General features: G+C 55.1%; 5 protein-coding genes across 5 annotated transcripts; 2 read left to right on the forward strand and 3 right to left on the reverse strand.

Moving 5' to 3' along the window:
• Positions 1-93: 93 nt before the first annotated feature.
• On the reverse strand, positions 94-2,016 carry CXT1-4 (Beta-1,2-xylosyltransferase 1; the record flags this gene model as incomplete). The annotated part of the gene is made up of 2 exons (XM_036638429.1): positions 94-169; positions 227-2,016. The coding sequence occupies 2 exons, from the start codon at positions 2,014-2,016 to the stop codon at positions 94-96; spliced, it is 1,866 nt and encodes a 621-aa protein (XP_036497020.1).
• A 3,180-nt stretch (positions 2,017-5,196) lies between these two features.
• On the forward strand, positions 5,197-6,640 carry FUN26 (Nucleoside transporter FUN26; the record flags this gene model as incomplete). Its single annotated transcript, XM_036638430.1, has 2 exons — positions 5,197-5,381; positions 5,443-6,640. The coding sequence occupies 2 exons, from the start codon at positions 5,197-5,199 to the stop codon at positions 6,638-6,640; spliced, it is 1,383 nt and encodes a 460-aa protein (XP_036496406.1).
• Positions 6,641-6,821: 181 nt separating this feature from the next.
• CGCS363_v006582 (uncharacterized protein) lies at positions 6,822-7,673 on the reverse strand (the record flags this gene model as incomplete). The annotated part of the gene is made up of 1 exon (XM_036638431.1): positions 6,822-7,673. One exon carries the CDS (start codon positions 7,671-7,673, stop codon positions 6,822-6,824), a length of 852 nt encoding a protein of 283 aa, XP_036496870.1.
• Positions 7,674-8,060: 387 nt separating this feature from the next.
• On the reverse strand, positions 8,061-9,333 carry CGCS363_v006583 (uncharacterized protein; the record flags this gene model as incomplete). Its single annotated transcript, XM_036638432.1, has 2 exons — positions 8,061-9,085; positions 9,138-9,333. The coding sequence occupies 2 exons, from the start codon at positions 9,331-9,333 to the stop codon at positions 8,061-8,063; spliced, it is 1,221 nt and encodes a 406-aa protein (XP_036496865.1).
• A 3,292-nt stretch (positions 9,334-12,625) lies between these two features.
• Positions 12,626-14,775, forward strand: MDM34 (Mitochondrial distribution and morphology protein 34; the record flags this gene model as incomplete). The annotated part of the gene is made up of 2 exons (XM_036638433.1): positions 12,626-12,892; positions 13,399-14,775. 2 exons carry the CDS (start codon positions 12,626-12,628, stop codon positions 14,773-14,775), a joined length of 1,644 nt encoding a protein of 547 aa, XP_036495748.1.
• Between the last annotated feature and the right edge of the window lie 1,471 nt (positions 14,776-16,246).

Below are 16,246 nucleotides of genomic sequence, written 5' to 3' on the forward strand. Positions count from 1 at the left end.
ATACCACCGAACTCCGTTTTTTAGGGGGTTGCCCATGAAAAAAAAAAAAAATACTATAGAAAATGACAAGAGAGCAAGGCCAAAAAAAGACTTCTACGCTGGCAGCGGCGGAACCCCTCCTGCTGAGAAACCAATCGTGTCTCTTTGGTCGTCGGTGACGCGGCCGTATCTGTGATGAGTAAGTCAGCATGATTGTGAATAAGGAGTGAGCAGGGGCGAAACTTACTCTAACAAGAGGCGGAAGAACCAAACCTCCATGTCCTCCTTGCGAAGAACCTTGTTCGCCCAGTCGCTGCTGCTGATGGCCATGCGCTCCGCCTCGTTGCGTCCCAGGGCGCCGTCGCCAAAGAAGCGCACCGCCTCGAGCCAGTCGTCGCCCTGCAGGCTCATGGGGATGTAATGCGCCCAGGGACGCAGCCACTCGAAATGCCACTCGCGGAAGATGGCGAGCTTGAAGGTGAGAGATTTGGATTGCAGGAAGGCGTAGAAACGGCCCGAGAAGGCGTTGCCGTCCATGTCGAGGAGGTACTTGTACTTCCAGGCGTCCTGTTGCTCGGCGTGGCCCTGGATCTTGAAGAATTCCTTCTGGGCGTCGCAGTCGCCCGGGTCACATTGGCCGACGTGCGAGAAGTAGACGTCGATGATGTCGCGGTAGTCGCCGCGGGGGACCTGCTTCACCTCCCACTTGGGGTTCTTCTCGTCGCCGCGGTTGATGTAGACCTTTGCCTGGTCGGCGGCGTTGATCTTTTGAACAAAGTGCTGACGGTGCTGCCGGCGCCAACCGCCGTTACGAGAGAAGCCGCCAGTGGTTGAGCCGCGCCAGTAGAGGCGGTCTTCCTTCTGCTCCCATGGCATATCCTTGGACTCATCGTAGGCGACCTTTTTGTACCAGTACCACGGAGACGGATACAAAATGTCATTGTAGGAGGAGATCTTTGACTGGGAGAAGATGGGGAACAAGTCGTGGACGATGTTGTAGGCGTTGGGCCGGTCGAAGAAGCCGAACGTCTCACCCAGAGAAGGGGAGAGACAGATGTCTGACATGGCAGTGATGTTGTAAATGAAGCCGAGCTCACTGACGCCGTACTTGCTCAGGTCGTCTGACAGCTCGTCCTCTTCGAGACCGCGCGAGGGGCTGTCGGGCGGGCATGACATGCGGGAGTGAGTCCAAGTCGGCTGGTGGGCGAAGACGTTGAACCGGGTGCGCTTATACTCCTCGATGATCTTGCCTTCGCTCAGGTCTCCGTGTCGCTTTGTGAAGGCGTTGGACGGGTTCGGGGATGAGTTGGCCTTGGGCATGTTCACATCCTTGGCCCTCTCAACGAGGCGAGCCAAGTCTTCATGTGGCACCACAACGCGCGGCTCGTCGTGGATGTTGAAGGCTAGGTCCATGCTGGGCAGCCACTGGATGAACTTTTCAATCATGCCTGCGGTTGCCTCGCGCTGCCAGTCCTGTCCACCCTGGATGTGCGATATCTTGTGGTCGCGAATCAGCAGGCCCAACAGCTTGTTGTCGAAGCCAAGAGCTTCTCTCGCACGCTCCCGTATCGTTTTCGGCTTCAGGCCCCAGAAGGGCGTGAGCATCTCGTGTATCATGTCGAATTCGTCAATGAGCTGAACGCCGTTGGCCTTTGCGAACTCGAACCACTTGTCGAAGTTGGGCGGCGGCGGGATGCCGTAACGTCTCTTGTACTCAGTGACGGCATCCTCGAGGGTCTTGGACTGCCTCTTGAGCGTCATCTGGAAGTCCTTCTCGGCGTCGGTCATGAGGTGCCACATTGGGTGCGAGGCAGTGCCTGTCGCCGGCTTGGGCCGTCTATCGGGAGGGGGGCCCAGGTAGCCTGGTCCATCGTCAACGGGTGGTGGCTTCGCAGCTTCTGGCGCGGGTGGAGGAGGGTTATTGGAGAGGGGTGACGTCGATATCGGTCGCTGGTCTGGCGGCAATCTGAATAATGAGAATAGGCAGATGGCAACGAAGGCGACAAGGCCAAGGGCCGTCCATTGGCGACGGCGCATGGTGATGATGTAGCCTGCCCCTCGCAGCGGGCTCCGTCGAGGCTATTCCGACTGACTTCGGGGAAGTTGTGCGCAGTAAGGACTGCGCCGTTGGAAGCGAAGTTGGGAGGGCAGGTAAGACAGACAAATCAATGCCTCATCGCATGAAGAAGAAAAGACGTTGCGCCAAAAAGTGCAGCCGCGTATGCGTTGACGTTGGTGTAACAAGCTGGATGAGTCTGTCCTATTGCTCAAGTGCTAGTGGAGGTATTGCTGTGGTCCTGGAGGTGCTGCTGCCACCAAACCTTCCAGCTCGCTTCTGGGCCGGGCGGACGCTAGGTTGGCAGGTCTGCGATTGACATGCCCCTAAAAGATCGCCTGAACAGCGCCCAGATTGGAACGCGTTCATCCGTCCAGTGGCGTCGTGCCAAGAGCGACAGGGGTCGTAATTGGACACCACTAGCCACCCAGAGTTCTGGTCTAGATCATCACAGACTCAGGATCCCTTTGGGAATGACACGAGTCCCATCTACGAAAGCTTGATTTGGTCGGTTCCTACTCGGCAAGGTTAGTGGAATGCATCTTGCCATGTAGCGTTGAGACATCGGTCAAAGAACCATATCGACCTTCTTTGAACAAGGCAATCAACAACACACCCAGCCTGCCGGAATCTCGCCCGCACCTACACAACGGATGTGCTTCCTAAATTAAGCCAATCCAGAAAATGACATGCAGAAAGACGGCTGGGGATTTCTTATTCGCTATTCAAACTCACGCATGATCTGATTATCTATATACCCAGCCTGCTTATGTATGTCGCTAGGAATATGCAGCTGCTGGTCTTGGCCCATCAAGTTCTTGGCCAAAACAGTTTGCGCAAATTAGATATTGTGGCTGGGTGTCGAGAGACATGTCTCTGCACATCTTCTCTCTTCAACGGCAATTACAGATTCGAAGAAGTGTGGATGCGTTGATACCGTGAAACGTCCGCGACCACTACATCGGGAGTTTTTACCTCGTAGATTGGGAGCACATACGTATTGGCTCTGTTGATCCGAGAAGAATTAAAGCAAAGTCAAGCTTTCCGCTGTAACCCTCCGATATTACTGCGGTACTGGTCTAATCTGGGTTTCGGGAGCCAGTGCATAGCATCCGTGTGCTACGTAGGGAAGAAGAAAAGCTCCGTGGGGTTGGGGGCTGTCTGACGCATACCTAACGGGAGGCTTGCGGTTGCTTTTCTTACGACCAAGTATGCCCATTCCGCCTCGTTTTCGAGACTCGAAGCAGCTAACGTTTTGAGTGATTGAAATGTTTCTCGGTGAGCGGGTCGGTGAGGCCTCAGGATAAGTACACTGAGATGGCGGTCAGAAAAATAATGCACGACATACCTGCGTCGCATCAAAAAAGCATCACGTGGAGGGCACTTTGGTGCGATAAAAAACTCCAAGCGGAGCAAAATTGCTGTTGAGATATCGCAAATATGCAAAACATACTTGCATTGCATCGCTTGACTATCACGTGTAGGTCGCAGAATGGGCCTCCTGGAGCCTGTTGCCAGTTTGGGATTAAGGTGAAGCTGGCGATGGAACATTCGACAGTGCTCACCGAGACCATCGCCAGGTCTTGCGCGCGCATATCCTGCGTACGAGAAGCTCAAGGAGCAGACTCGCAAGAGAGGAGCCTGACAGATTAAAAACTAAATAAAAAAGCTCAGGAGCGGAATCGAACCGCTACCCTACGAAATTCTAGAGGACGTCAGTATGAATTTCTACCAAGTTCTGAATCAACGGGACGAGTCGTTAACCGCTAGACCACTTGGCCTTGCGGGCTTGGGTGAAGAGCACGAGACGGGAGACAAAGATAAACCCTACCGGATGTGCTCACGTACGGCAGGATAGCATGGAGGCCACCAGGTTGCTCCTACCTGCGATGTCCGCGTTTCTAGCGGATCCAGGGGCAGGAGCATAGACGGGGAAACAGTTGGAGATCTACTATGTTTACTAGGTATGCTATGGAATCTATTTCCTGCAGGCTCCATTCTCATCTCCAATATCGTCTCTACTATCATCGTCGTCTCCATCACAGTCGTCATCGTCGTCACTGGAGTTTTGAACATGACCTCAAGCCACTTCAGTACACGGGGAGTACAGCGGCATGGGCACAAAGGATATGGTTGGTCTCTTGAATTAAGCTTCAATTAAATTTCCGAGCTCCAGCAAGTGGCACTTATCCTAGATGACTAGTACGTAGCCTAAATCAGCAAAGCAATCCATGTCCCATGTGAAGCACTCAGTATTGGTGTGGCAGCACCTTTGAGCACATCGTATCCAGGATAATGAATATCATGCTTGAAGGTTTGAAGTGAGATGAAGCTCGTGGTGGACCGCTCCGCTTCGAATTTGGTACGTCGACACGGATAATTCTCCCACACTGACGAGACTCGTTTACTAAACCCTGAACTGCGTGTAAATCGGAAGCAATCAACCCAAAGAACTTCGAATTCGGTTTGTCTTAAGCCCAGAATTTGGTGCAGGGCAACTGAAATTTGTCGACCAAATTGGTCAGGATGTCGTTGAGGAACGACGTGAACAGCAGATCGTTCGAGTGAATTAAGATTGAGATCCTTCCAGGGGTGAGGCTTGTCAGATCTCCAGGTGCTTCTGCATGCACCCGTTAGGCTACCGCAAGATCCTGCTGAGGTAATCAACCAGCCCCCCACGCCCGAGCAACCCGTACCCCAGATCTAGCTGCACGGCGCGTGGTCATCGATTTCATTCCCCATCTGAGTGGACGACGGACGATCTGGTGAACACGGCACATGATTGCTTGTCTCCGACCTCAAGACAACACACGCCTACCCAACGGAACCCGCTTGTCCTTGTGCCCAACGCATCTGGATCAGAGTCCGTCTATTGTCAAGGAATACTGAGTGGCCGACCGATCCGCACCTGGGCGAGCGACGGATGGGGTATTGATTGGGTCCCCAACGGCGACAACCCCGAACCTCGGCGCCGGGCGCGACCTGACTTCCTTCGACACCGAAACGTAACGCTCCGCTGCTCCTCCAGCACAGAAGAAGGTCAAATCTGATCTAGCACTCTACTGCCGGCGACTCGAAGCTCCTCGCCATACCCAAACGCCGAGCTTGTTCGAACACTCGTTCTCCGACATCGAAACAGCCGACAGGGCCGAGCAGTGATGATGGACCGCATTCGAGAATACCTGGGCAAGTCCAGCAAGCCCGATCGCGAAGAATATGAGCCCTTGGCAGAGGAAGGCCGCGAGCTCGAGGGCTCTGCGTTGTTGGAGGGTCAAGAAGAGGTGCCCTTTTCATGGACAGAGTACTTGATGTTCGCCTGGCTCGGTATGGCGATGTTGTGGGCATGGTACGGCATCCTCCCCTCGTCTTCTGAATAGTGTCCAGAACAGCACTCTAACGGTCCACAGGAACATGTTTCTCGCCGCCGCTCCCTACTTTCAGGTCCGCTTCCAGTCCGACGTTTGGATCCAACAGAACTTCCAGTCTGCGATCCTCACCGTATCGACCTTGACCAACCTCACCGCGATGCTCATTCTCACGAACATCCAATATACCGCCTCATACCCCTTCCGTATCAACCTCGCCCTGGTCCTCAACACGGGAATCTTCTCCCTTCTTACGGCCTCCACGTCGATGTTCCTCGACGTCACCCCGGGCGCCTACCTCGCCTTCATCCTGTTCATGGTAGCGTCCAGCTCTTGGGCCACAGGTCTTATCCAAAATGGCGCCTTCGCTTTCGCTGCCTCCTTCAACCGTCCGGAGTACATGCAGGCCCTCATGGCCGGCCAAGGTGTTGCAGGCGTGCTGCCCCCAATCGCGCAAGTCATAACCGTTCTTGCCGTACCAGAAAAGGACAGCGCCAACGAGACAGACGCGATCCAGGCGTCCAGCTCCTCGGCCTTTGTCTACTTTCTCGCCGCCGTGGCCGTCTCAGTCTCCGCCCTCGTCGCCTTCATCCCCCTCGTCCGCCGCCACAACCACATCATCGAAGCCCGCATGGTCGAAAACATGGCCGAGTCCCTCAACTCCGTGCAGGAAGCCGAGCGCGCCGCCCGCAAGGTCGTCTCCCCCTTCCAGCTGCTCAAGAAGCTCCATTGGCTTGCCGGCGCAATCTTCATGTGCTTCTCCGTCGCAATGTTCTTCCCTGTCTTCACGGGCAAGATTCTCTCCGTCCGCTACCCGGGCGATGAAAAGTCCCCCGCGGGCGCGCTCTTCCGCCCGGCCGCCTTTATTCCTCTCGCCTTCTTCGCATGGAACTTGGGAGACTTGTCCGGACGCATGGCCACCATCCTACCATTCTCCCTGCGCCATCGCCCCGCGGCCCTCTTTGGCGTGAGTCTCGCACGCCTCGGGTTCCTGCCGTTGTACCTCCTCTGCAACATTGGCGGCCGTGGTGCGGTGATCAGCAGCGACTTCTTCTACCTCGTCGTCGTTCAGTTCTTCTTCGGTCTGACCAACGGCTGGCTCGGCTCGAGCTGCATGATGGCGGCCGGCGAATGGGTCGAGGACGGCGAGCGCGAGGCCACGGGAGGATTCATGGGATTATGTCTGGTGGCTGGCCTGACGACGGGCAGTCTCCTCAGCTTCTCGGCGGCTGGTATTTAGGAGATACTATGGCGTACTTGGTTAATGCATTATTGAATTGGGACGGAGTTTTCGGGATACACATATAGCATGACAGATCACGATTATTGATATCAACATAGAAACATTTTCTTCTATCAAGGAGCAACGACTCCTGTCGGGTATACAAGCCATTATGAATGCCTAGGATGAAGTGCCAAAATCAGAACAGACCAGCCAGGATGTCGTCCGCGTTCAACTCCTCCACCCTCAGCAGCTCTCCTTCATTAAACGTGCAATACCATCCCAAGAACTCCGCCACCGATCCAAACACCCGTGAAGAGTAATCCCACTGCGACACAAAGGTATACCTCCACCTCCAACCACCCTCATCCCCAGCCCGTCTGCAATACACAGCACAAAACCACCCCTCCTCCCTACCCTCCCCGAGCTCCCACCCGCCAGCAACCTCCCACCCGGGCCCCAGCCCGCTCATCTGCTTCGCCTCCGTCGGCATCATCACCCTCTCCGCCGTTCTGCGCTCAAACTCCCTCCCCGCCGCCGCCGTGCCCCAAAGCCTGTCCCTTAATCCCCACCAGAAGAACGCAGTCCGGTCCTTCGCGAGCCCAGGCCCGTCCACCGCATCAACCTCCTCCGCCAGGACTCGAAGCTCCTCAGGCACGCCAATGCTCTCCCACACCTCCTCCAGACACGTCCGCCTCAGCTCCCTCAGCACGACGTCGAAATACTCCCCCCACATCTTGCTCCTCATCCCCTCCCGCGCCTGCGGCGACGTGACACCGTCGAGCCCCAACCGCGGCACCAGCGCCTCATACCTGTCCAACACATCCCCCGGCGTCGAGATCCCCAGCTCCGCGAAGCACTCCTCGTCCGCGGACAGCAGGCCCCGCAGGCTCTCCATCCGGAGCCGGTCCAGGTCCTCGCCGTCGTCGAGGTCCGTTTCCGCGGCCGCGATGAAGGGCACGTAGACCTCCAGGACCTGGCGGTTGCGGGATGCCACGTGCGAGCGGTACGCGGCCAGCGCGGCTTTGACGTCTACTCGTGCGGAGCGCATGTCGATGTGCGTGTCGCTTGCTGGTAATATGGCATGAAGAATGCGACGTTGATGATGATTTCTACCTCATGGCTCGTTTTTTGTTGTTATGCTCGCGCGAGTCAATTTTGTTGTCGTGCCGCTGGATCCGGCCGGGTGCGAGGTGGGCAATTTAATTTATTTAATCAGATCAACACGCGATGGTCCTTGTGTGAAGTTTGCAATTGAGCTTAATCTATGGGGCCTGCTGGTTGTCCCAGAGATATCATGGCATCACGACCAGTCTCTTCTCCTCATCAAGGATGTGTACGGGCCGCATCGGCCTTTGCGTCTGAATTACATTACACTGTTATACTTGCTAATTATACACTGTTTTACAGAGGAGAGGGCTCTTGAGTGTCGAGCTCCTCAGTTCCAGAGCGCGCAGTTCCTCATCTGGCCGCGGCCAGTATACCACTCCCCTTCGACGAGGGCGAGCTCCTTTGCGCGCCACTCGTCAAATTTCCACTCAATGTTCTTCCAGTCCAGGTCAGCCAGCTTTGCTTCAAAAGACGCATCATCCACTTCCTTCAATTCCTTCACAGTGCCGTCTTTCATCTTTTCTTTCTTCATACGATATCGCACGAAAAGAGAACAGTCCCTCAACGTCATGGCTATGCCATAATCGACGTCGGCAATGTCTTTTTTTCGTCTGAGAGGACCGAGTGGATCTTTGGAGAGTTGATGTTGTTTCAACAGCTTGAGTGTGGGCTTTTGCTTCAGGAGCTCGTACAGACGAGCATAATTCTCATCGTCCTTGAAGATCTTCTTGATTGCCGCAGCGCGGACGGATTCTTTGCCTGGAGGTGTCACTCTCTCAGGGTCGAGCCAGAGAGGGCAGGGGTAGTTGTCCGGGCTCAGCCGCTGCTCCTTGATTGGAGAATCGATCTTGGCTTTGGCCTTGCCCTTGCCCTTGTCATCGCTGGTCTTCTCATCTCCCTCCACCTTGTGATTGGGTTTCTTGGCGGTTTGGGGGTTGTTGGCGTCGTAGTACTTCTTGGATGCGAGAGCACAACACCGGCAGGTATTGGCTTTCGGGGGTGCTGACGGCGACTGAGCCAGCCACTTGGGCTTGAATTCGACAGCGCGCTCACCCGGTCTCGGTCGCATGTCTTCAACTAATGCGACAAAACATTCTTCACCCGGTTCGATTGTGTCCCCTCGAAACTTGGCAGGCCGTCTGGGAGGAGGAATGGTATCCAAAGCCTTCAGATGGTTGACCATATTCATGATGATGTCTTCGTTGCCTTTCCCCAGTCTGTGCACCACAACTAGGTCACGCCGGTGGTCGAAAATTGGCAGGATAAACTGCTGGAGGTAGCTTAGCTGCAAACCTGCATCCAGGTACGGCTTGCTGGGATCTTTGGGTGCCTTTGGCACTCTCAAGAGAAGTTCTGTGAACGAGTCAATAACAACCGAGCAGAGGCAACAGTTTCCATAACTTACTATTGAGGAGATCTTCATCGGTCTTGTCGCGTGGGTCGGGCTTTCCGGCATATGGTGGCAAGTGGGTTTTGAAAACGACGTTCGCAGCCCCCTCAGCGACGTAGTCGACATATAGCCAGTGGCCAATATACTTAGTATCTTTGGCACTGGTCACCTCAAACGAGAACGGCGGGCGGTTGGCGAATGGGAGCACCATCGCGATAGTAGTCGTGGTAGTGATGTGGTAGTGATAGATAGATAACAAAGCAGTGAAGCAATGTCTGGGGTCTTTAATAAAGGCGAAATCTTTGTGGTAAAACGAGATGATGTTGTCGGGAAAACGGTGCCACGGGGAGAGTCCGGAGGCTAAAAGCTAGATACCGTAGAAAACCATCTACTTTGGGGGCTAGGTGGCGGCCGCTTTGAGGAATGTTTTACCCAGGACGGAGGAAGCAACGCCCATTGTGGATGGTTCAAGTTTAGAGGATATGGCAACTCGGGTAGTGGAAGGTCCTTCCCAACCGTGGGACTAAGGTAGAAAAAGACTGAAGGTGAAATGCGGAGCCGACACTGCCCGTCCAAACGATACCTCGACCTGGATCTTCCTGCTATCTTGAGTGAGTTTGGCCAATCTACCATGGACACAGGATACGTTGGTGAGGTAAGACCACAGATGTCAGCCAACCCAACCCAACCTAGGCTGTCCTCCTCGGGCCGAAGACGAAGGCAGCGAGAACGGCAAGCGACAGCGGCTGGCCCGACTTCACCTTCTGGATAGATTCAGCAAATTTGGAGCGGTATCGACACGTCTCCATCTGCGATTTGTTGCTGCGGCGCAACGAGGGAGTTGTTGTCATGGGCTGTTGTTGTCTTTGCGAAGTCAGCGGTATCCCAGGATGACGACAGACTTTCCCCTTCCGGGAGTGGAGCAGAAAGCTGGCTTTTTTGGCGCTGGCGAGCTGAGCTTCCGTCGACACAACCGTAGCAGACAGGCTCTTCCTTGGTTCAGCAGGCGCTGAGGGGTTGGCCAATGACTGACACCCTTTCCGCAAGGAGGCGTCGGCGTTGGCGTGTTTGTCATGTTTTGGGCGTTGAACAGGACGGGACGAGTGGTCGGTGCAGAGCGAGCAGTCGTGTGAGGCTGTTCACTTTCGCTAAAATTTACCCCAGAGTCTCGTGAGAGGCTCGTCGTTATTAGTGGACTGGAAATCACTGGATACCGCATCTCCTCCCGTTGCAGACTGAGGGGCCGAGTACGGTGCATACGTAGGAAGATTGTCCAATTATTCCATCGGCACAGCGTCCGCCCCATGCACATGTTTCCATTCCATACATGAGTTCCTGCGGCGAGAGCAAGGCACGCTCTCAGCTCTGGCAATCTGGGTAGCACTCAAGAAAAGCGAGGCGCCGTGCCGGCCGGTCTCTGCCGGAGGAGGACCGAGAATGGCCTGTGCAGTTGGTCGCTCGTGTCAGTCCCCACCGGCGGCCCAGAACGCAGCCATGGATTGCGTCGTTTTCTTCCTTTGCGGCGTCGCCCGTTGGCTCCCTTCCACCGATAAGCGGACCACTGCGGAGAGCAGATCCAAGGACAGGGCCGTTGGTGGCTGGATGAGTGGCCTAGAGTGAGGGGAAAGGGACGAGCGGCACTGGCTGGACGTTGAAAGTAGGTAGATAGCAGGTCGTATTGGGCCGTGGGTGACGGGAGAACTGCAGCAGATCTGACAGGAGGTTTCGATGGGATAAGAAAGCGTCGGACTGGGCGACGGTCAAGAAGGAGGGGAAAGAGAGTCATCGCCTCGGGGCCAAGGGATGGCCGGGACGGCGGGCAGGTTGCAAGACCCGAGAGCGAATCGTCGGACGTGATTTGTCCATGTCCTTGATCCTTCTTCCAGCAGTCTACAGGGGCCACGAACACCTCCCCGGCCTGGCGTCTGCCTTGCTATTATTACACGGAGTATTACCGTGGAGCGCATCTTTTCATCCCCCAGTCCAGGAGACGGAAGATGACGATGCAAGAGGGGAGAGAGAGCATGGTCTGAGATGGAGCAAACCAGCCCATGCCAAATTGATTTCCAGATTCAGCCTTCATGCAGATGCATCCACCAAAAGGGGACGGCGGCGTTTCCTGGAGTTTGGCAGTTTTCGAGAATCCTGCAAAGTCATCTCATGCTTTTTCGGTGCTTAGAGCGTAAAGTGCCCTGATGTCGGATCATGTCAAGCACATGTCTGTCGACGTCGTCCGATCTTTGCTGCCTCTCCACCCCTCGTGACCGGTCCAAGGCTGCAACGGCCACTGGCACCAACCAACACGGCGGGATGCGGATGCGGATGCGATGCGAAGAAGCCATGCCATGCCATCGGCGGGTTCATTTCGCCAAACGGTCCCAGAAGGCTGATTCGATTTTAGCTTGACAGATCTGAAGAGTCTCTGCGACCCCCCGTTCCCCAGACGGTTCGCGCTTGGGGAAACGAGGCCCAACTCTAAATCGGCCACCGTCATGATCTCTGCTGTTAGTTCTTTCTCCGTCGCAATGCTGCCCGCCGCGATATGCCTCTTGGGTGTGCGCCAGATGGCAGATGGCAGATGTTAGTCTGGCCCGTTGTCTTAGAATCCAACCTCGGGTGACTTGCATGATGGCCAATTTGCCCCTACCTTACTCATACCGCCCTTCTCACAAGCAAAAAAGCACCTGGGGACGGGCCTGTAAACACTGCCTGCACTCAGTGCTACGCGCCATCCGGGCTGCCAGACAAGCAGGTTGCAACCACTGTAATTAAGTGGAGCACACCCCCTCCAAACACTGTGAATCCCCCCCTCCCCCGATGGAACTTGGAAGACCAACTGGAAGGGCTTCCTCCTGTCTTAACCGTGGCTTGGGGGCGCCCATCACGCTGCAGCCGTTGCGCCGACCACTCACACAGGGCGCCGACGGTGCCCACCGCCTCTGTCGCCCCACCCCAGTCGACCTCCCTGCACGCGACACCTGCAGGAGTCGACCAGTCACAGCACCCGGTTTCCCAAGTATCAGAAATTTTGCGGGAGGGAAAAAAAAATTCACGCTAAGCCCGCACCGCACCACTTACCTCCGAGTATTCCCTTGACCTTGGGAGGCGCTCCCGAATACAATAGTGTATTCGTAGCGCACCCGACCAGCGTCATTCGGAGGAAAACGCACACACGCACCGCACCACCACCACCACACAGAGCTCGCCCCGATCTACATCCAAGACCTGCCTCCTCGCCAAACCAACCCTCCTTCTCCTCCCACTCACCCCATATTATCCCGCTGCTCTTCCCCGGACTCTCGCCTTCTAATTGCTCTGCTCCTCAACGAGTCCGTCCTTTATTCCTCCCGACAATCCGTTGCGAACAAAGCTCAAGAGCTCTTTCCGTCGAATGCCGATTTCATAGCGACCCCCTCCGATCGACTTCGTCCTACTTTTACCCGGCCGAACGGCCTACACCAAATCACCCTTCGATGGTTGGCCGCAGTTAACGCCATTTCAACATGGCCTTCAACTTCAACTGGTCGCCGCTGACGGCCGACGCCGAGTTCTATCAGCGCGCCCGCGAGATGCTCACAACTGCCCTGAACAAGTCTCCGAAGCCGCCGATTATCGTCGATGACATCCTCGTTACCGAGTTCAACCTGGGCTCCGTGCCCCCCGAGCTGGAGATTCTTGAGATTGGCGACATTGCGGAGGATAGATTCCGAGGAATATTCAAAATGTGTTATTCTGGCGATGCCTTCCTGACGTTGAAGACCCGGGTTCAGGTATGCCGATTTTTTTTTCTGGTGGCTTTTTTTCTCCCGCCTTCCCTGCACCCGCAGCTTTGGAGGCGAGGCTCGGTGCCGCGGCCGCGGCAATGACTTCACCAATGCCGCACCCCGACGAACATGCACAAATCCAACCCCGACGCATCCCGTTCCAGCGCGAATTCGTTGCATCGGGCATTTTCAATCGCGATGCCATTCCCATGCCAGTGCTTGGAATGAGCGCGAGCCCCGCCAACGACCACATAGCCGAGACTCGATGACGCTGCTCCAAAAACATCGTCAATGAGCTCGGTTACTAGACTGCCCAAATTTCCCTCGCCTACCCCTCGGCACTTGCCCCAAACATCCCGGTGTTTGTTTTTTACTCATCAAACATTTCGTCCCTACCCGCGTCCTTGCATTGATGCTGAAATTGCCATGCTGGGATGCGCGTCCTTAACCTCTCTACGGACCTACCAAATTGGAACGTGCGTCATAGCAGTGGCTAATATATCAACAAACAGGCAAATCCACTGAATACCTACCTATCTTCTAAGCCAAGCTTCACATCGCCCCAGCCATTGGCGGCGGCATCGGGGTTGACAATCCCGCTGTCAATCACCTTGTCCGAGATCAAGCTCTCGGCTTTCATCATTTTGGTGTTTTCCAGGACGAAGGGGCTCACCCTGGTTTTCCGGAATGACCCGCTAGAATCGCTTAAGGTCTCCTCGACCTTTGATTCGATCCAGTTTGTGCGCGATTATCTGCAGCGGACTATCGAGGCCCAATTGAGGAATCTGATGATGGACGAGCTCCCCGCCATCATTCACCGCCTGTCTCTCCGCCTGTGGTGCCCCGATGCAGTGCCAAAGGACGAGGATGCGTCCAAGGAGAACACTGATGAGACCGTAGTGGACCCCTTGGCTAGCCCCCCATTAGACCCCGTGGACGCGAATGGCAACCTGCTCGATGCGAACGACGTGTCGTCACTATCGTTAGAGGGCGGCCCAGAGGTCCAATCACTTTTCTCGCAGAAGAACCTGCTGAGACTAGCTGCATTGAACGACTCTCATCGCACCTGCTCCCTCTTCACGCCGGGTATCCGCGATGTAGTTTTCAGGGCTTGGACCAGACCTGCAGCGTCTGAACCAAACAGTACCCCGCCAACCGCGACCCCTAGCTTGTCCAAGACGAACTCGTTCGCTGGGACGTCGACCACGTACACATTCTCTGACACAGGTAGCGCAGCTCACGGTCACCTGCCATCCCGGCCGTCCATGGTGAGCCTTAACTCGGCGACCACCGGACTGTCTCTGGGAGCTGGCATTAGATCGAAATCGTATGCAGGCCGGAAGAAGAAGAACAGAGTCGTCAACCTCCGTCGCACCCACAGCGACGTGTCCACACCAGAGGCAAGCGACACTTATTCGGATATAGCGTCTGATTCTGCTTCCGTGGCAGGCCCTTCGACCGAACCCCTCACTTCCTGCTCCATTGCGGAGGATCCTGAACAGGAGGAGGCCCTGGCAGAGCTGGCCAATTCCACGCCGAGCAAGGTCCGCTTCAGCCCCGTCGAGAGACCCCAACTCCACTCCCGGCCTCCTTTGCAGCCCAACTTCTACGCTCCGCCCACCGAGGCTCCCAGTGCGCCTATCAAACTCGATAGCGCCCTCAATGTGGAGACTACTCCGACGGCCCAACAGCCAGCCGACAAGGCTCGGACTTATCCTAATGAGAAGGGCGCTGCTGGCGAGAACTCGACTGTTTACGAGCAGGCTTGGATCATGAAGATGGCTGGAGAGATTGCTCGCCGTGTCTACGATGAGAAGAACCGTCAGCAGCAAGGCATGTGGGACGAGAGGGAGGATGTTCCCCCTCCGGCCTACGAAGCCTCAACCTAAACAACAGACCTGCGCATAGCAGGTGAACATAACGTACGACCGTACAAAGATCACCACCTATCCATCCACTCTGCTGGATTTAGCATTTTCCTTACCGTCTGTCCCATCGACTTCTCCTCGCAAGGCGTTTGGGGAGCTTCTCTCTTTTTTCCCTTTTTTTCAAGCGGAGACAACACAAAAGGCTCTGCCAAACCATTGATTGCTTTAGTGTTAATGTGTATATCCGCATGGCGTTCGACAGGAGAAGGGAGGGGATCATAAAAAAAAGAATGTTTGTTTTGTCGACGACGGGGAAAACAAAGATTGGAGAAACCACGGCTCCCCCCCTCATTGTCGAATTTGTTTTGCGCTTTTTGGATTCTTTGGGTTGGGATTCGGGGGGCCACCAACCACGACTGAACTGATGACATGACGAACGGCAGTCTTTTAGAGACACCAAACCTTACGGCTGCTGCTACTACCTTATCACGGCATCATCAGCCCATTTTCAGCGACGTCCTCGAAAAGGCGCGTACGCATACATACCAAACTTTACACCCTTTTCTTTTGTCATGGAATTATATGCACAGAGTCACGTTCGCGGAGGACGGATAGACAGAGAGAGGAGGTGGAAGAATAGCAGGAAGGAGCCGCTGCTGCAGACCAAGAGAGGAAATGACATTGATATCATTTGAAAGAGCGGGGAAAAAGGGGTCAGACGGAATCTGTGGACAGACATTGAGTATCTTTTTTTGCGCGAAAGCCTGGCTCGACAGAGAGAGACCCACGGCGAAAGGCATGTCAGTTAGACATGTCGGAAGAATCAAACTCCCATCTTCTAAGCATAGTACTGTTTTCTCAATTGCGTCTGTGAAGCATGCTATCGATACACCTTGATTCGCTACACCATTAAACATCAACAAGCTAAGCCGAGCCTATTTATGTGCTCAGCCTGTGACGACTACTCGATCCTTGCCTTTTTGTTCGACAACTCGACGTCTTCCATTGAGATGCATCGCTTCAACGGCGATGTACGAACCTCAGGACGACGTCGTTCGATGTTCGAGTGCGCAGGATACGGAAAATGACGCGTTGCAGAAGGCCCAGGCACATCATGTGCTGTCAAGAGTCGGGTTTGACTTCTGTTGTCGTGCTGGCTGCTGCAACTTCTCATGTATGACAGAGCTTGAGATGACACCGTCCGTAAATATTTTACGGTCTCAGGTGCAAGAGATTGTGACATTTCTGCTGGAGCGATAGGCTCACCCCGTGGCAGATGGTGGTCGCCCTGCTCCTCGTGGTCAAGCGCACTGTCCAGCATCCGCCGGATTTTGCTGTCAAGTATTTTCCTCCAGAAACGGGCACATCCTTGTTGATGCTCGTCCAATAGTGCTTCAAGATATAAATGTCTCTTCAGCCCATGAGGCCAACGGGCTGCCGCATAGTCATGAATCCTGTCGAGTACGAAGTTCTGGGCTACGTCAAGGACGCC

This window comes from Colletotrichum siamense, assembly GCF_013390195.1.
Source record: "Colletotrichum siamense strain Cg363 chromosome Unknown KSG_Cg363_contig04, whole genome shotgun sequence".
Taxonomy (NCBI): Eukaryota; Fungi; Ascomycota; class Sordariomycetes; order Glomerellales; family Glomerellaceae; genus Colletotrichum; species Colletotrichum siamense.